Here is a 13,166-nt window from a genome sequence, read left to right as displayed (position 1 = left end):
CCCTGCCCCCCTGTGATGTTTGTGATTGCCCCCTCCCTCTCCAGTCCCCCCATGATGTTTGTGATTGCCCCCCTCCAGTCCCCCCGTGATGTTTGTGATTGCCTCTCTGCCCCTCCAGTCTCCCCTTGATGTGTGCTAGTATCCCCCTGCCCCTCCAGTCTGCCTTTGATGTTTGTGATTGCACCCTCCCCACCCAGTCCCCCTTTGATGTTTGTCATTGCCCCCTGCCTCTACAGTCCCCTAGTGATGCATACTAGTGTCCTCCTGCCCCTCCAGTCCCCCTGTGATGTGTGTGAGTGTCCCTTGCCCCTCCAGTCCCCCGTGATGTTTGCGATTGCCCCCCGCCCCTCCAGTCCACCATGATGCTGTGAATGCCCCCTGCCCCTCCAGTCCCCGTGATGTTTGTGAATGCCCCCCCTCCTGTCCCCCTGTGATGTGTGTCAATGCCCCCTGCCCCTCCAGTCCCCCTGTGATGTTTGTGATTGCCTCTCTGCCCCTCCTGTCTCCCCCTTGATGCGTGTGAGTGCCTACCTGCCCCCCCCAGTCTGCCTGTGATGTTTGTGATTGCCCCCCTCCACCTCCAGTCCCCCCTTGATGTTTGTGATTGCCCCCTCCCCCTCCAGTGATGCATGCTAGTGTTCCCCTGCCCCTCCAGTACCCCTGTGATGCATGCTAGTGTCCCCCTGCCCCTCCAGTCCCCCTGTGATGCGTGCTAGTGTCCCCCTGCCCCTCCAGTCCCCCTGTGATGTTTGTGATTGCCCCACTGCCCCTCCAGCCCCCCATAATGCTGTGAATGCTCCTCTGCCCCTCCTGTCCCCCGTGATGTGTGTCAATGCCCCCTGCCCCTCCAGTCCCCCTGTGATGTTTGTGATTGCCTCTCTGCCCCTCCTGTCTCCCCCTTAATGCGTGTGAATGCCCCCCTGCTCCACCAGTCCCCCGTGATGTTTGTGCATGCCCCCCTGCTCCTCCTGTCTGCCCTTGATGTGCGCAAGTCCCCCCTGCCCCTCCTGTTCCCCCCTTGATGCGTGTGAGTACTCCCCTGCACTCCCCCACTCTGGCCTCTCTTCTCCCCCACCCTTCACCTTTCGTTGCAGGAGTTGTCTGTCTCACTAGGGATCACCTACCTGTTGCCTATTACTGGATTAACTTGTGGTCACATCAACTGTGTTGCTTTACCGTCTCCACTCTCATGCTGGACCTCCCTGGATCTCGTACTCAGGTGGGCCCTGAATTGTGCTGTGCCCATCGTCTTCCTGTAGCCTTACCTACTTCTGTACCCTCCAACATTAAGTGTTCTTGACCTCTGCAACAGTATATCTCTATCGCATCTGCTTCATTGTTCTTTTTCACTGTTTTTAGTCTCTGTTCTCTCCTCCTCTCCCTTCTCCCATCTCCCTCTCTCCTCCCTCCCTTACTGTTTTTTTTGCACTTACTCTATCAGAATTGTCCTCGGACCAAGTATGATAGCAAACATTGTTTGTCTGCTCCCCCTCCCATTCCTGTTCTCCACCCACCACCCCCTCCAGCACTATCTGAAATGTCGTCAGGCCTAGTACGATAGTCGCTTGTTTTGTTCCTCTCTCTCCTTTCTCCTACCCTCTCCCTCTCCTCTTGTTATACTCCGGCTCTACCAGAAATGGTGTGAGGCCTAGGACGGTAGACGCCTGTCTGTTTCCCATTTCCCATCTGTGTGGTAGCACTTGCACTATCTGAAATATCGCTAGGAGGAGTAGGATAGTTTATTTAACATTCTTGTTGCTCATGGCCTGTAAGAATGTCATTGTTTTTTCCCCTGTTCCCTCTCTTGCCTTGAAGCGCTTTGAAACACATTGTGTATAGGCGCTGTATAAATAAACTATCATATAATATCATAGCAGTGCCCGGAAATCACCTAATACATATATAGAAGCCAACACAGTTGGCTCTGACAATGCTTGTTTTAAAAGGACATCAGTCCTAGAAATAGCTGCGAGGTTGCACACTGAGCCAAAATTACACCAGTCACACATTTGCACCCATAATTAAGCCATTAACTTTCAGAAGATTGCTTTGAAATAACACTGGAAGGTGGGCACAGTACACCATTTGATGTTACTGCTTGATAGAGTTATCGGTTAATGGGTGGGAATGGCCACATGGATTAGCATGGCCCTGTGCAGTTAATGAGTGGGTAAATAACCAAACAACACCCACAAGCTGCATGTCGCTTCTCAAATGTCATCTTTCTCCAACCTGTACTCTAAAGCAATAGTTTTGGATTCTAGGTGAAACTTAAGTGTCACCTAATAGCCAAAACTAACAAACATTGCCCCAAAGTACGTAAACACAGCATTTTGGTCATAATTAGAAGGGTGAAAATAGGAATCTAACCAGACGATAGAAAATATGTGTAACTTCAAAAATATTTGCTAACTCGTTCCAAATAAAAGAATACAATCTAATGTACTATTGTCACGAGTGTTGGAAACCAGCGTATTATCCTCCAAATCTGATAAATCAATGTCCACCTCCCCTTTCTCCTCACCTGTCTCTTCCGGATCGGGGTTTCGTCTGAAGGTCTTGGTCTGGGGCTTCTTCTTCTTTGTAAAGAGGTACGGCCGTCCGCGGGAAGAAGCCACCCTGATCCCCTGATAAACAGGGAAGCAGCCGGCCCCCGTCCCGCAGAAACCAAGATGAGAGGAAAAAAGCAGCCGCTTAAAAAAAACCTCTCTCCGGATGTAGTTGTACCAATGCTGAGCAGGAAGAGATGACTGCGAGCCCAGGAATGCAGGAAAAACCGGAGCAGGATGATCAGGGTAAGTTTTCTCGGTGCAGCAGTAGGCTGGAGAGTCCGGTGAAGCTGATACTGAACAAGGAGCAGTGCGAGAGACCAGAGTGGAGATACCGCCGAGAACCAGGAACGGGAGAAAGGAAGGAGAGGAGAGAAGTAGAGCGAAAGGATACCGCGATAGAGGTCGCGGTAAATGGCAACAGGAGTAAGGTAAGGAAAACAAAGTAGCACGGCAACAAGGCACAGGAAACAAAGTTGCAACGCACAGAGCCCAGGGGAGGGCGTGGTTAAATACAGGAACAAGAGAAAAAGACTAGACCGTCAAACCAGGAAGTGAAGAGAAAAAACACGGAACATTCTAATGGCGCCGCCAACGCCAAGCCTTCCATAACCGCCAGCGACCACCAAAAGACGGCGGCATGACAGTATGCCCCCTCCCAAGGGACACCCCCCCCGGCTTCCCCGGGAACAGACGGTGAAACCGCTGAATCAACGCTGGAGCGTGAACATGAGACACCGGTTCTCAGGAGTCCTCCGAGTGTGGATACCCTTTCCAGTGGATGAGATACTCCAAGCGACCCCGCCGATAGCGAGAGTCACGAACGGAGGCCACCTCATACTCATCGGAAGGAACCGCCTTGGGGACCGGGTCCCGTGGCAAAGGGCGATGGTAGGGATCACCCTTGCATTCCCTCAGGAGAGAGGAATGGAATACAGGATGGAGACGGTGCATGTGTTTGGGTAACCGAAGGCGGAAGGCCACGGGGTTGATCTGGTGAAGTATAGGGAAAGGACCGGGGAGGCAGTTTAGAGGGGCGAAGCCAGCGAGGTAGAAACCTAGTAGACAACCAGACCTTGGTGCCCCTTCGCCAAGCTGGAACGGGCTGCCGCTTAAGATTGCAGTATGATCGATACCGAAGACTGCTCGCCCGCAAACTTCCCGTGGCAGACTTGTGAGCCTCCGAGATACTGGTAAGTAAGGCATCCACAGATGGAGTGGTAGAAGGAGGAAAGGAGAGAGAAGGAATAAAGCTGGGATGGAAACCATAGGAACAAAAGAAAGGACTGAGACCAGTGGCACTGTGCTCGGCATTGTTATAGGCAAATTCTGCGGTGACCAGCAGACTAACCCAATTATCCTGTTGGGCATTTGTGAAGCATCGAAGATACTGCTCCAGCGTGGCATTGGTTCTTTCAGTCTGCCCGTTAGTCTGAGGGTGGAAGCCAGATGATAAGGCCCGTTCCATTCCCAGTCTCTCACAAAGCTCCTTCCAGAACCTTGAAGTATACTGAGAACCTCTGTCAGAAATAATCTTGTCCGGAGTACCATGTAAGCGAAATATTTCTCTGGCAAATACAGCCGCCATCTCAGCGGCAGTGGGAAGGCCAGCCAAGGGAGTGAAATGTGCCATCTTAGTGAAGCAGTCGACAGTTGCCATGATGCATGAACAACCTTCCGAGGGTGGCAGATCCACAATAAAATCTGTGGAAATAAGGCTCCAGGGTCTCTTGGGAAGGTCCTGTTGTTGGAGAAAACCAATCGACTTTTGAGTGTAATGTTTGGATCGACAGCATACCGGACATGACTTGACGTAGGTTGAAACATCTTTGGCCATACTGGTCCACCAGAACCTGCGATGAAGCAATTCCAAAGTGTTCTTTACACCTCTGTGTCCTGCCGTTGGATCATCGTGGCACCACTTTAAAGCCGATTGACGAGTGAATCTGTCTGGCAGAAACAATCGCTGTTGCTTAAAACATAAACCATCTTTAAGGGATAGATCCTTTGAGAGAGGAGAGGTGGACCGCGTGGCCTTGCGGACCCTTTCTAAGAAAGACTCCACCGAACAGATTACTTTGACTTCAGGAAGCATGAGACTGGGAAATTCTTTCTGAGACATGTCTGAATAAGGCCTTCTAGAAAGAGCATCAGCCAGTATGTTCTTGGAACCTGGTAAGTAGGTCAATGTGAAATCATATTGGGAGAAAAAATGCGCCCAACGAGCCTGACAGGAGTTGACACATTCCATCTTTTGCAGTACTTTAAGATTCTTGTGGTCAGTTCTGATTTCAAAGGGATGGTTAGCCCCTTGTAGAAGATTTCTCCATTCTACGCATGCAGATTTCATGGCCAGGAGTTCTTTTTCTATAACTGAATAGTGTGTCTGGCTGTCATTCAATGTCTTGGACATGTAGGCAACCGGATGTTCCAAACCTTCATGTTCCTGTAGAAGGGCTGCACTTATCGCCGCAGAGGAGGCATCAGTCTCCACAATAAATCTTAGATTCTGATCTGGTTGATGAAGTACCGGGGCAGAGCAGAATTCCTCCTTAAGTCGTTGGAAAGCTCGGTTTGCCTCAGAAGACCAGATAAAGGGCATTGAAGACTTTTTTAACAGCTTTGTAATGGGAAGAACTTGATCCGAGAAACCTTGGATGAATTTGCGATAAAAATTGGCTAGCCCTAGAAACCTTTGGACGTCTTTGATGGAATGGGGTGTAGGCCATTGCAATATGGCGTCGATCTTAGCGGGATCCATGCGGATTCCTTCCGAAGACAGGATAAAGCCAAGATAGTTGACCTCGGAGGCTTGAAAAATGCACTTATCAGCATTGGCTTTAAGTAGATTGTCTTGCAGTCTTTGAAGGACTTGTTGGAGGTGATCCGAATGGAGTTGGGCGTCTTTAGAATAGACCAGTATGTCGTCCAGATAGACGACGGCACAATGAAAAAGTAGATCAGAAAAGATGCGATCCATGAATCTTTGAAATATTGCTGGAGCGTTGACTAGGCCAAAGGGCATGACACAGTATTCGTAGTGTCCGAAGGGAGTGCGAAAAGCAGTCTTCCATTCATCACCGGATCGTATCCGCAAAAGGTGGTAGGCTCTTCTTAAATCGATTTTAGAAAAGAATTTTGCTCCTTGTACTGCTTCCAGAATGTCTCCGATCAGTGGCATGGGATACCTATCCCTAAGCGTGACTTGGTTTAGGCCCCTATAATCGATGCAAGGACGAAGCTCATTGGAACCCTTCTTTGGAACAAAAAAAAGTGAAGCCCCAGCAGGGGAGAATGAAGGTCGGATCAGGCCATGATGTGAATTAGAATCCAGATATTCCTTGAGAGCCTTCTTTTCCTTGAGGGAAAGGGAAAACATTCGTCCAAAAGGAACAACAGCATTGGGTTGGAGAATTATCTGACAATCCTCTGGTCTATGAGGAGGTAACTCCTGCGGGCCATCGTCCGTAAACACCTCCTGGTAGCGGAGATATTCTTTAGGGATGCTGTTTACCTTCAACACATCTAAACTGGAGGTTATATCTGGTAAAATGTGGACAGAAGTATGCAGGGTCTGTGAAGAACATGACTGGCGACAAAAAGTTGAGGTAAATGACAATTGGTTCTTTGTCCAATCAATGGTCGGGTTATGCTTCCGAAGCCAAGAGACCCCCAGGATTACTGGAAAATGAGCTGCTCGGATGAGGTCGAATTGAATGGTTTCGTTGTGATGTAGGATCTTCATCTGCATCGGAGGTGTGGTATGGGTGATTAGACCCGGGCTGAGTGGTCTACCATCTACACCTTCCACCTTTTGGTCCTCGTCTTTCTGCAAACGGCGAATGCCGACCTTTTCCGCCCAAACCAAGTCCATAAAGCAACCAGCAGCGCCGCAGTCCAGTAGTGCCAGAACCTCATAGGACTGCTGAGAGATAAATAACTCTACTCCGACTACCATGAGACGGTTGTCTTCTGTGGTAAGCATGGGTGTGACTGATAAAGAAACAAAGGGACCGGTAAATCCCCCTCGGTAACTCGTCCCTACTAGCTCCGAGGAATAGCGTTTCCCGAACGTCTTGGTGGTACATTAGGGCAGTCTCTAAGGATATGTTGGTTAGACCCACAATACATGCACAGGTTGTTCTCCCTGCGTCTTCTTCTTTCTTCTGAGGTGAGTGGTCCTCGAGTAGTCCCAATTTGCATTGGCTCCTCTTTCGACGTACAGGTAGGAGAAGGAGAGGTAATCCCAGGATCAGGCTTAGCAGGAAATCCACGCTGTTTTCTTCGTTCAGACCGCCGTTCTGAGAGACGGAAATCCAGCTGTACCACTGTAGACCACAAGTCGGTTAAAGTAGCTGGTCTGGTTAACCTTGCTAATTCATCCTTAAGGTCTTCCCTCAATCCTCGGCGAAAAATGGTGTACTGAGCGTTCTCTTGCCAGCCTGCGTCTGCAGCCACCCGTTTAAAGCGGGAGATGTAGGACAGAAGATCGGAACTTCCCTGTCGAATATCCAGTAACTGTTCACTGGCGACTACCGCAGACTCTTGCCTTTCAAAGGCCAATTTGAACTGGGCGGTGAACCCGGCGTAATCGTGTAGTAACGGGCTGGCACTGGTCACAAGCGGAGTAGCCCAGGAAAGAGCGTTACCCGTAAGGTTAGATATCAAAAACCCTATGCGGGCTGCATCTGAGGCATATGTCTGAGATCTGAAGGTGAAATATATTATGTAAGCCTCCATGAATTCTTTAAATCCAGTAGGTGAACCGTCATATTTACCACAGGGTAAGGGCATGGGAGGCAGATCACTCCAGGACTGTTCGAAGTGGTCGACTCGCTGTCTTAGAGCAGCGTTTTCCGCTTTCACAGCCTGTAATTCTAATGTCACGTTCTGCATTGCTGTGAGCAGCTCTTGGACCTGTTCCGGAATAGACATTGTAATCTCTTTCTGGCGTTGCAAACTGTCACGAGTGTTGGAAACCAGCGTATTATCCTCCAAATCTGATAAATCAATGTCCACCTCCCCTTTCTCCTCACCTGTCTCTTCCGGATCGGGGTTTCGTCTGAAGGTCTTGGTCTGGGGCTTCTTCTTCTTTGTGAAGAGGTACGGCCGTCCGCGGGAAGAAGCCACCCTGATCCCCTGATAAACAGGGAAGCAGCCGGCCCCCGTCCCGCAGAAACCAAGATGAGAGGAAAAAAGCAGGCGCTTAAAAAAAACCTCTCTCCGGATGTAGTTGTACCAATGCTGAGCAGGAAGAGATGACTGCGAGCCCAGGAATGCAGGAAAACCCGGAGCAGGATGATCAGGGTAAGTTTTCTCGGTGCAGCAGTAGGCTGGAGAGTCCGGTGAAGCTGATACTGAACAAGGAGCAGTGCGAGAGACCAGAGTGGAGATACCGCCGAGAACCAGGAACGGGAGAAAGGAAGGAGAGGAGAGAAGTAGAGCGAAAGGATACCGCGATAGAGGTCGCGGTAAATGGCAACAGGAGTAAGGTAAGGAAAACAAAGTAGCACGGCAACAAGGCACAGGAAACAAAGTTGCAATGCACAGAGCCCAGGGGAGGGCGTGGTTAAATACAGGAACAAGAGAAAAAGAATAGACCGTCAAACCAGGAAGTGAAGAGAAAAAACACAGAACATTCTAATGGCGCCGCCAACGCCAAGCCTTCCATAACCGCCAGCGACCACCAAAAGACGGCGGCATGACAACTATGGGGGTCATTAATAGTTTGGTGATGTGGGAAAAGTGCTGGCAAATGTGGCGGTAATTCCGTTGCAAACACATTTACTGCAGCACCAAACTACAGGTTTGCTGGTGGAGATCAATGAATTACCTCCAACCAAGAGCTGCAGGTAAATCAGGTAAGTCAGGCCCCCGCTAGCAAAAAACTACTGGTATTACCGGCACCAGCTTTTCCGGTGCTGGTAATACTGGTGCCAGTAATGCCAGCAATCCCCTCCATGGAGTCCATAAAATGGGGATTTACCACCCTTGCTGCCACCTGGAATATCCTGGTAATACACGGATGTCAAGCAGTGGAAACGGTAGGTCAGTTTGCCAGTATCCCACCGCAATTACTGGCAGTATACCAGTACATTTATTATGACCCCCAATGTCCTTAATTAGCCTTCGTTTCATATATTTGATTTTACCACAGAGTGCAAATAGCCATAGAAATCTCAGGGGCAGTCATTCCTGCATGTGATTGTGTCCGTTCCAAATGTAATGCCCTTGGGGTGAACTTGAGAGTGGTCATTATGCCACCATAATGACTCCTTCCTGCGTCTAAAAGGCTTACTTTTGAAGCAAGGCGTTTGGACCTTGCGTACAAGACCTGGGATTTCCATCAGAACTGCACAAAAAGGGGAACTTTTAACACAGGATAACCACGTTTTAAGAAACTCTGGTTCATAGCACAACTTGTACATCCTGCGACCCTACCGTGGTGGAATATGGCTAATGTAGATGTTTCTGTATTTAGTTCTCACGAACATAGCAGGGTAACTAAGAAGACCATGAAATGCAGTGCCATTCCTCCACTGTTTGGAGGATATCAGGGGTCTTTAGATTCGCAAGGACACAAGTATCATGTGAAGTGTCCCCTGGTTGCAAGAAGACGAGTGTTGATTGCCTGCCCAAATGTTGATGTGTGAGACAGAATTACGACCTAACCCATTGGAGCTTGGCCTCTTTTCAGCTGCCCCTGATTGGGTGTTTCATGAGGATTCTTTTATATTTATTTAAACGTGCACCCACAGACCTTTCATGACCTGGGTGCTGGCCTTTCTCTATCTTTGCTGTTACTTTCTTGTGTGCAAACTCCAAATGCTTCCGGGAAGCCTGAGAGGGCCGGGAAGGGCTAGGAGGACCCATGGAGCCTGGCGGACAGAGCCACGATCAGCCAGGCCACGGGAGGCTGGTGTGTAATGTGCAGTGTCGCTAGTTGGGGGTATCGACTGTGCTTGCAAACCATGGAGCCTACATCAGCCCCAAGCCATTGCGCTATGGATTTGAGACTGTGAATATGTTGGCAAGGCTGGCATATTTCTATCCCAGCCCAGTCTGTCCCGAGAGCTTGTTGATTTAGTCTGTGCACCTTGCTGAGCCACCATCGGGTATGCTTGAAACCCCCAAACCACAATGTAAGGGGCAGTGCTTCATTTCTGGTTGGGGGAGGGGCTTGGGGGTGGGGAAGTGTGTTGCCAGAGCTCAGCCCTGGCACTTATTTCTGATCCCAGCTTGATAATGTGGTGTTTCGGCAACTTTATTATTTCAACTGTCAGTCAGACATAGGGCCTCATTACGACCCAGGCGGTAAGGGGTTTACGGCGGCGTAAACAGCGCCGACCCTTACCGCCTGATTCCGAGGTCCCTTAGCGCCATGGAGGATTTAACACCTGCTTTTAGCAGGTGTTAAAATCCATGGCGCTAAGGGACCTTGTTGTTAATTACGCCACCGTAATTTACGGTGGCGTAATTAACGCCTTCCCCACTCCCATTATGCCCTATGGGGCAAAAATGGGAATGGGGAAGGGTAAATGGGGATTGGGGACTTACCGCCCCGCCAACCTCGGAATGGGGCGGTAAGTCCGCCAACCACCATGGCGTAAACGTAGTTTACGCCATGGTGGTAAAGGTACGACCCAGGCGGTAACTTACCGCCTGGGTCGTAATGAGGCCCATAGTAATAAAACATCCTGGGCTGTCTCATTTTTATTCAGAAACCTGATGACCAAGGTTGGCACTGAGCACTATTTATCCATTTTCATGTATAACAATGAGTTGTTGGAAGGTGTCGATACTGGGAACTAATGCTACACTCTCAGCCTGCATGACATTACTGCACATGCTCTGCTGTAATAACCAGCAGGGCGGGTTGCCCACAACAGGACAGTTACCAGCACAGCAGCTCCAACACGGGAGGGGAAGGGTCAGTGAAAAAGCTGATATCGAAGAGGAGGGCCTGCCATGAGTGCCAAACTATACAAGAAGATCTTGCTTCAGTGTTTGGCAGGGAAGTTCATCAGTTCAGTCATGATTTTACCTGCATTTGTCCATGCATTTTCCTTAGGAGGAAAACATGTTTTTTTTTTTCGAGGACAGATGGTTAACATGTTCCACTTGCCAGCAGGGCGGGTTGCCCACAAGAGGACAGTTACCAGCACAGCAGCTCCAACACGGGAGGGGAAGGGTCAGTGAAAAAGCTGATATCGAAGAGGAGGGCCTGCCATGAGTGCCAAACTATACAAGAAGATCTTGCTTCAGTGTTTGACAGGGAAGTTCATCAGTTCAGTCATGATTTTACCTGCATTTGTCCATACATTTTCCATAGGAGGAAAACATGTTTTTTTTTTTCCGAGGAGAGATGGTTAACATGTTGCACTTGCCACCAATAGGTTCAGAGCAAAATGTTAACGATTAGGTGTTTTAAAGAAAACTGAAACTTATTTTATTTCAAGACACAACTTAAATGTTACTTTAATTGGTAGCTGTAAATCACAACACACAGTTTGTCTATCACCCTCAAAGAGCCGATGGGAGTTGCAGCTTTAACATCTTATAATAATCACACTGCATGGACCAAGCATGGGTAGTGTCAACAGCAGGCAATGAGACCCGATGCGTCTCAGGTGGCCAAGACAATATTTGGGCCCTGGCACTTATTGTCTTACAAATTAAGCACTGGTTGGTTTACCCAGAATGGATGGCAGGTCATTCTGTGTACTTCTTATCCAGTTTGACTTCTTGCTGGCAGTCTATACTGAGACTTAATGGCCGGACATGTCCAGACTAGCTGACAGACCAAGGTGAGGTTTTTCTAATCCATACTTCATCCCTTACTACAGAGGAAAGCACCATCATAAGGTGTCAGTCCTTTAAGCTAGGGGACTGTAGGTATGGAGATTACCTGCATTTGTACTCCTGCTGAGTTGAAGGTCCCTTTCTCTCTCTCCTGTGATGGAAAAGCTACACTGTTGTTCTTTGCTCCTAACCAGGTGAGCTATTAATCCATCCCGGAAGGCTGCCATGGCAGCCGCTTAAAGGTGGGGTCACCCCAGGGCTAGGAATTTTCGCTGGATGTTTTAATTGCTATTGTGTCTCAGTGATCTGATACTCCAATTCGGTTCCAAACTGCTGGTTGTGCTTCATGCTGTCAGTGTGTATCATAAATTGTCAGTGCAGAGTATATTTTTTGTACGAATGCTGTTTATTTGCTTTTAGCATAGTGCATACGTTTCTCAACCCTGGTTTTAGGGTATTTGCTGGAAGGCCCGAAGGGACGAATGCTAACTGGCCTGGGATCCATCGCTTCAGGTCTTGCATCAGAAACACCAAGGCAAAAAAGCATGGATGCCAGCCACAGATTTATTTATTCCAAAACATTGCTCTTTTGCTCAGGATCCTCGACAAAGCCCCCTTAACTTCCTTGTTTCGAATACTATAAACAAATGGATTCAGCAGGGAGTTCCCCACACTGTACAGAACGCTGATTATGATATCCTTCTCCAGAGAATAAGCAGAGGCCGGGCGGATGTACGTGTACAGCACGGGACCATAGTTCAGCGCCACTGCTGTGAGGTGGGAGGAGCATGTGGAAAAGGCCCTGTACCTCCCATCTGTTGAGGGCATCCCACAGATGGTGATGATGATGAGGATGTAGGAGATGGTGATGCAAAGGAAGGGGCTCATCAGAAATACTGTGGTCTCGGTTAGAAGCAGGAGCTCATTGGGCGAGGTGTCTGAGCAGGACAGCTTGAAAAGTGGTGGCAGGTCGCAGAAGTAGTGGCGTATCTCATTGGATGCGCAGTAGGATAATCGCGCTGCCATAACACTGTGTGCGGCAGAGTGCAGAGAGATGATGACCCAGGACCCAGCGACCAACCTTACGCGGACCCCCCGGCTCATCAACATGGCATAGTGGAGCGGTTTACTGATGGCGAGGTACCGATCGACCGCCATGATGGCTAACAGGAAGCCAGTCATGTTACCAAAAGAGAGGAAGAAGTGCAGCTGCAGGAAGCATCCGACGAAAGAGATGCTTTTCCTTTCCAGGAAGATGTTGATCAGCAGTTTAGGGACTGTGCATGTTGTCAGGCAGATGTCCACGAATGACAGGATGCTGAGAAAAAAGTACATGGGCGTGTGCAGATGAGCATCCACCCGGATGATGAAAATGATCGTGCTGTTCCCCACCAGGGTCACCAAGTACATGATGAGAAAAACCACAAAAAGGATTATTGTGTGCTCCAGAGGCTCGGAAAATCCTAGCAGGATGAATTCGGGCACGCTACTGTGATTTTCTTTCAGCATCATCTTCAGGGATTGGACCTTTGGGAGAAAAAAAGTTTTGGCGTTTGAGATTTAAGCAAATAGTCACACAAACGCATTCACATGTTAAAGTGTAGCAGGAGACTCCAAATCATTTGGCCATTTCCTCTTGCATGAGTAGAACTAGATACAGCATTGCAATGCAATGTTATGCAGATTGCAGACATTTGCAAATATTTTAAAATATCAGAATATATACCTATGGAGCAATTAAGACTTAGCTAGTGAGCGCAAATGCACACATAGTATATCATGCACCGTCCTAGTTAACACATAGCAGTACAATGC

The 13,166-nt window shown here is 48.9% G+C and overlaps 1 protein-coding gene across 1 annotated transcript; it reads right to left on the bottom strand.

Annotated features, from left to right (window-relative positions):
• Window positions 1-11,915: 11,915 nt before the first annotated feature.
• On the bottom strand, window positions 11,916-12,860 carry LOC138555061 (olfactory receptor 1f45-like). The gene has a single exon (XM_069642606.1). The coding sequence runs from the start codon at window positions 12,858-12,860 to the stop codon at window positions 11,916-11,918; it is 945 nt and encodes a 314-aa protein (XP_069498707.1).
• Between the last annotated feature and the right edge of the window lie 306 nt (window positions 12,861-13,166).

The sequence above is a fragment of the Ambystoma mexicanum genome, chromosome 1q (genome assembly GCF_040938575.1).
Source record: "Ambystoma mexicanum isolate Mex_15411 chromosome 1q, UKY_AmexF1_1, whole genome shotgun sequence".
Lineage (NCBI taxonomy): Eukaryota > Metazoa > Chordata > Amphibia > Caudata > Ambystomatidae > Ambystoma > Ambystoma mexicanum.
This window is presented reverse-complemented; position numbering and strand designations above follow the sequence as displayed.

What these genes read in the sequence shown, in the direction of transcription:
- LOC138555061 (XM_069642606.1), bottom strand. Translation starts at nt 12,860, where the DNA reads ATGCTGAAAGAAAATCACAGTAGCGTGCCCGAATTCATCCTGCTAGGA.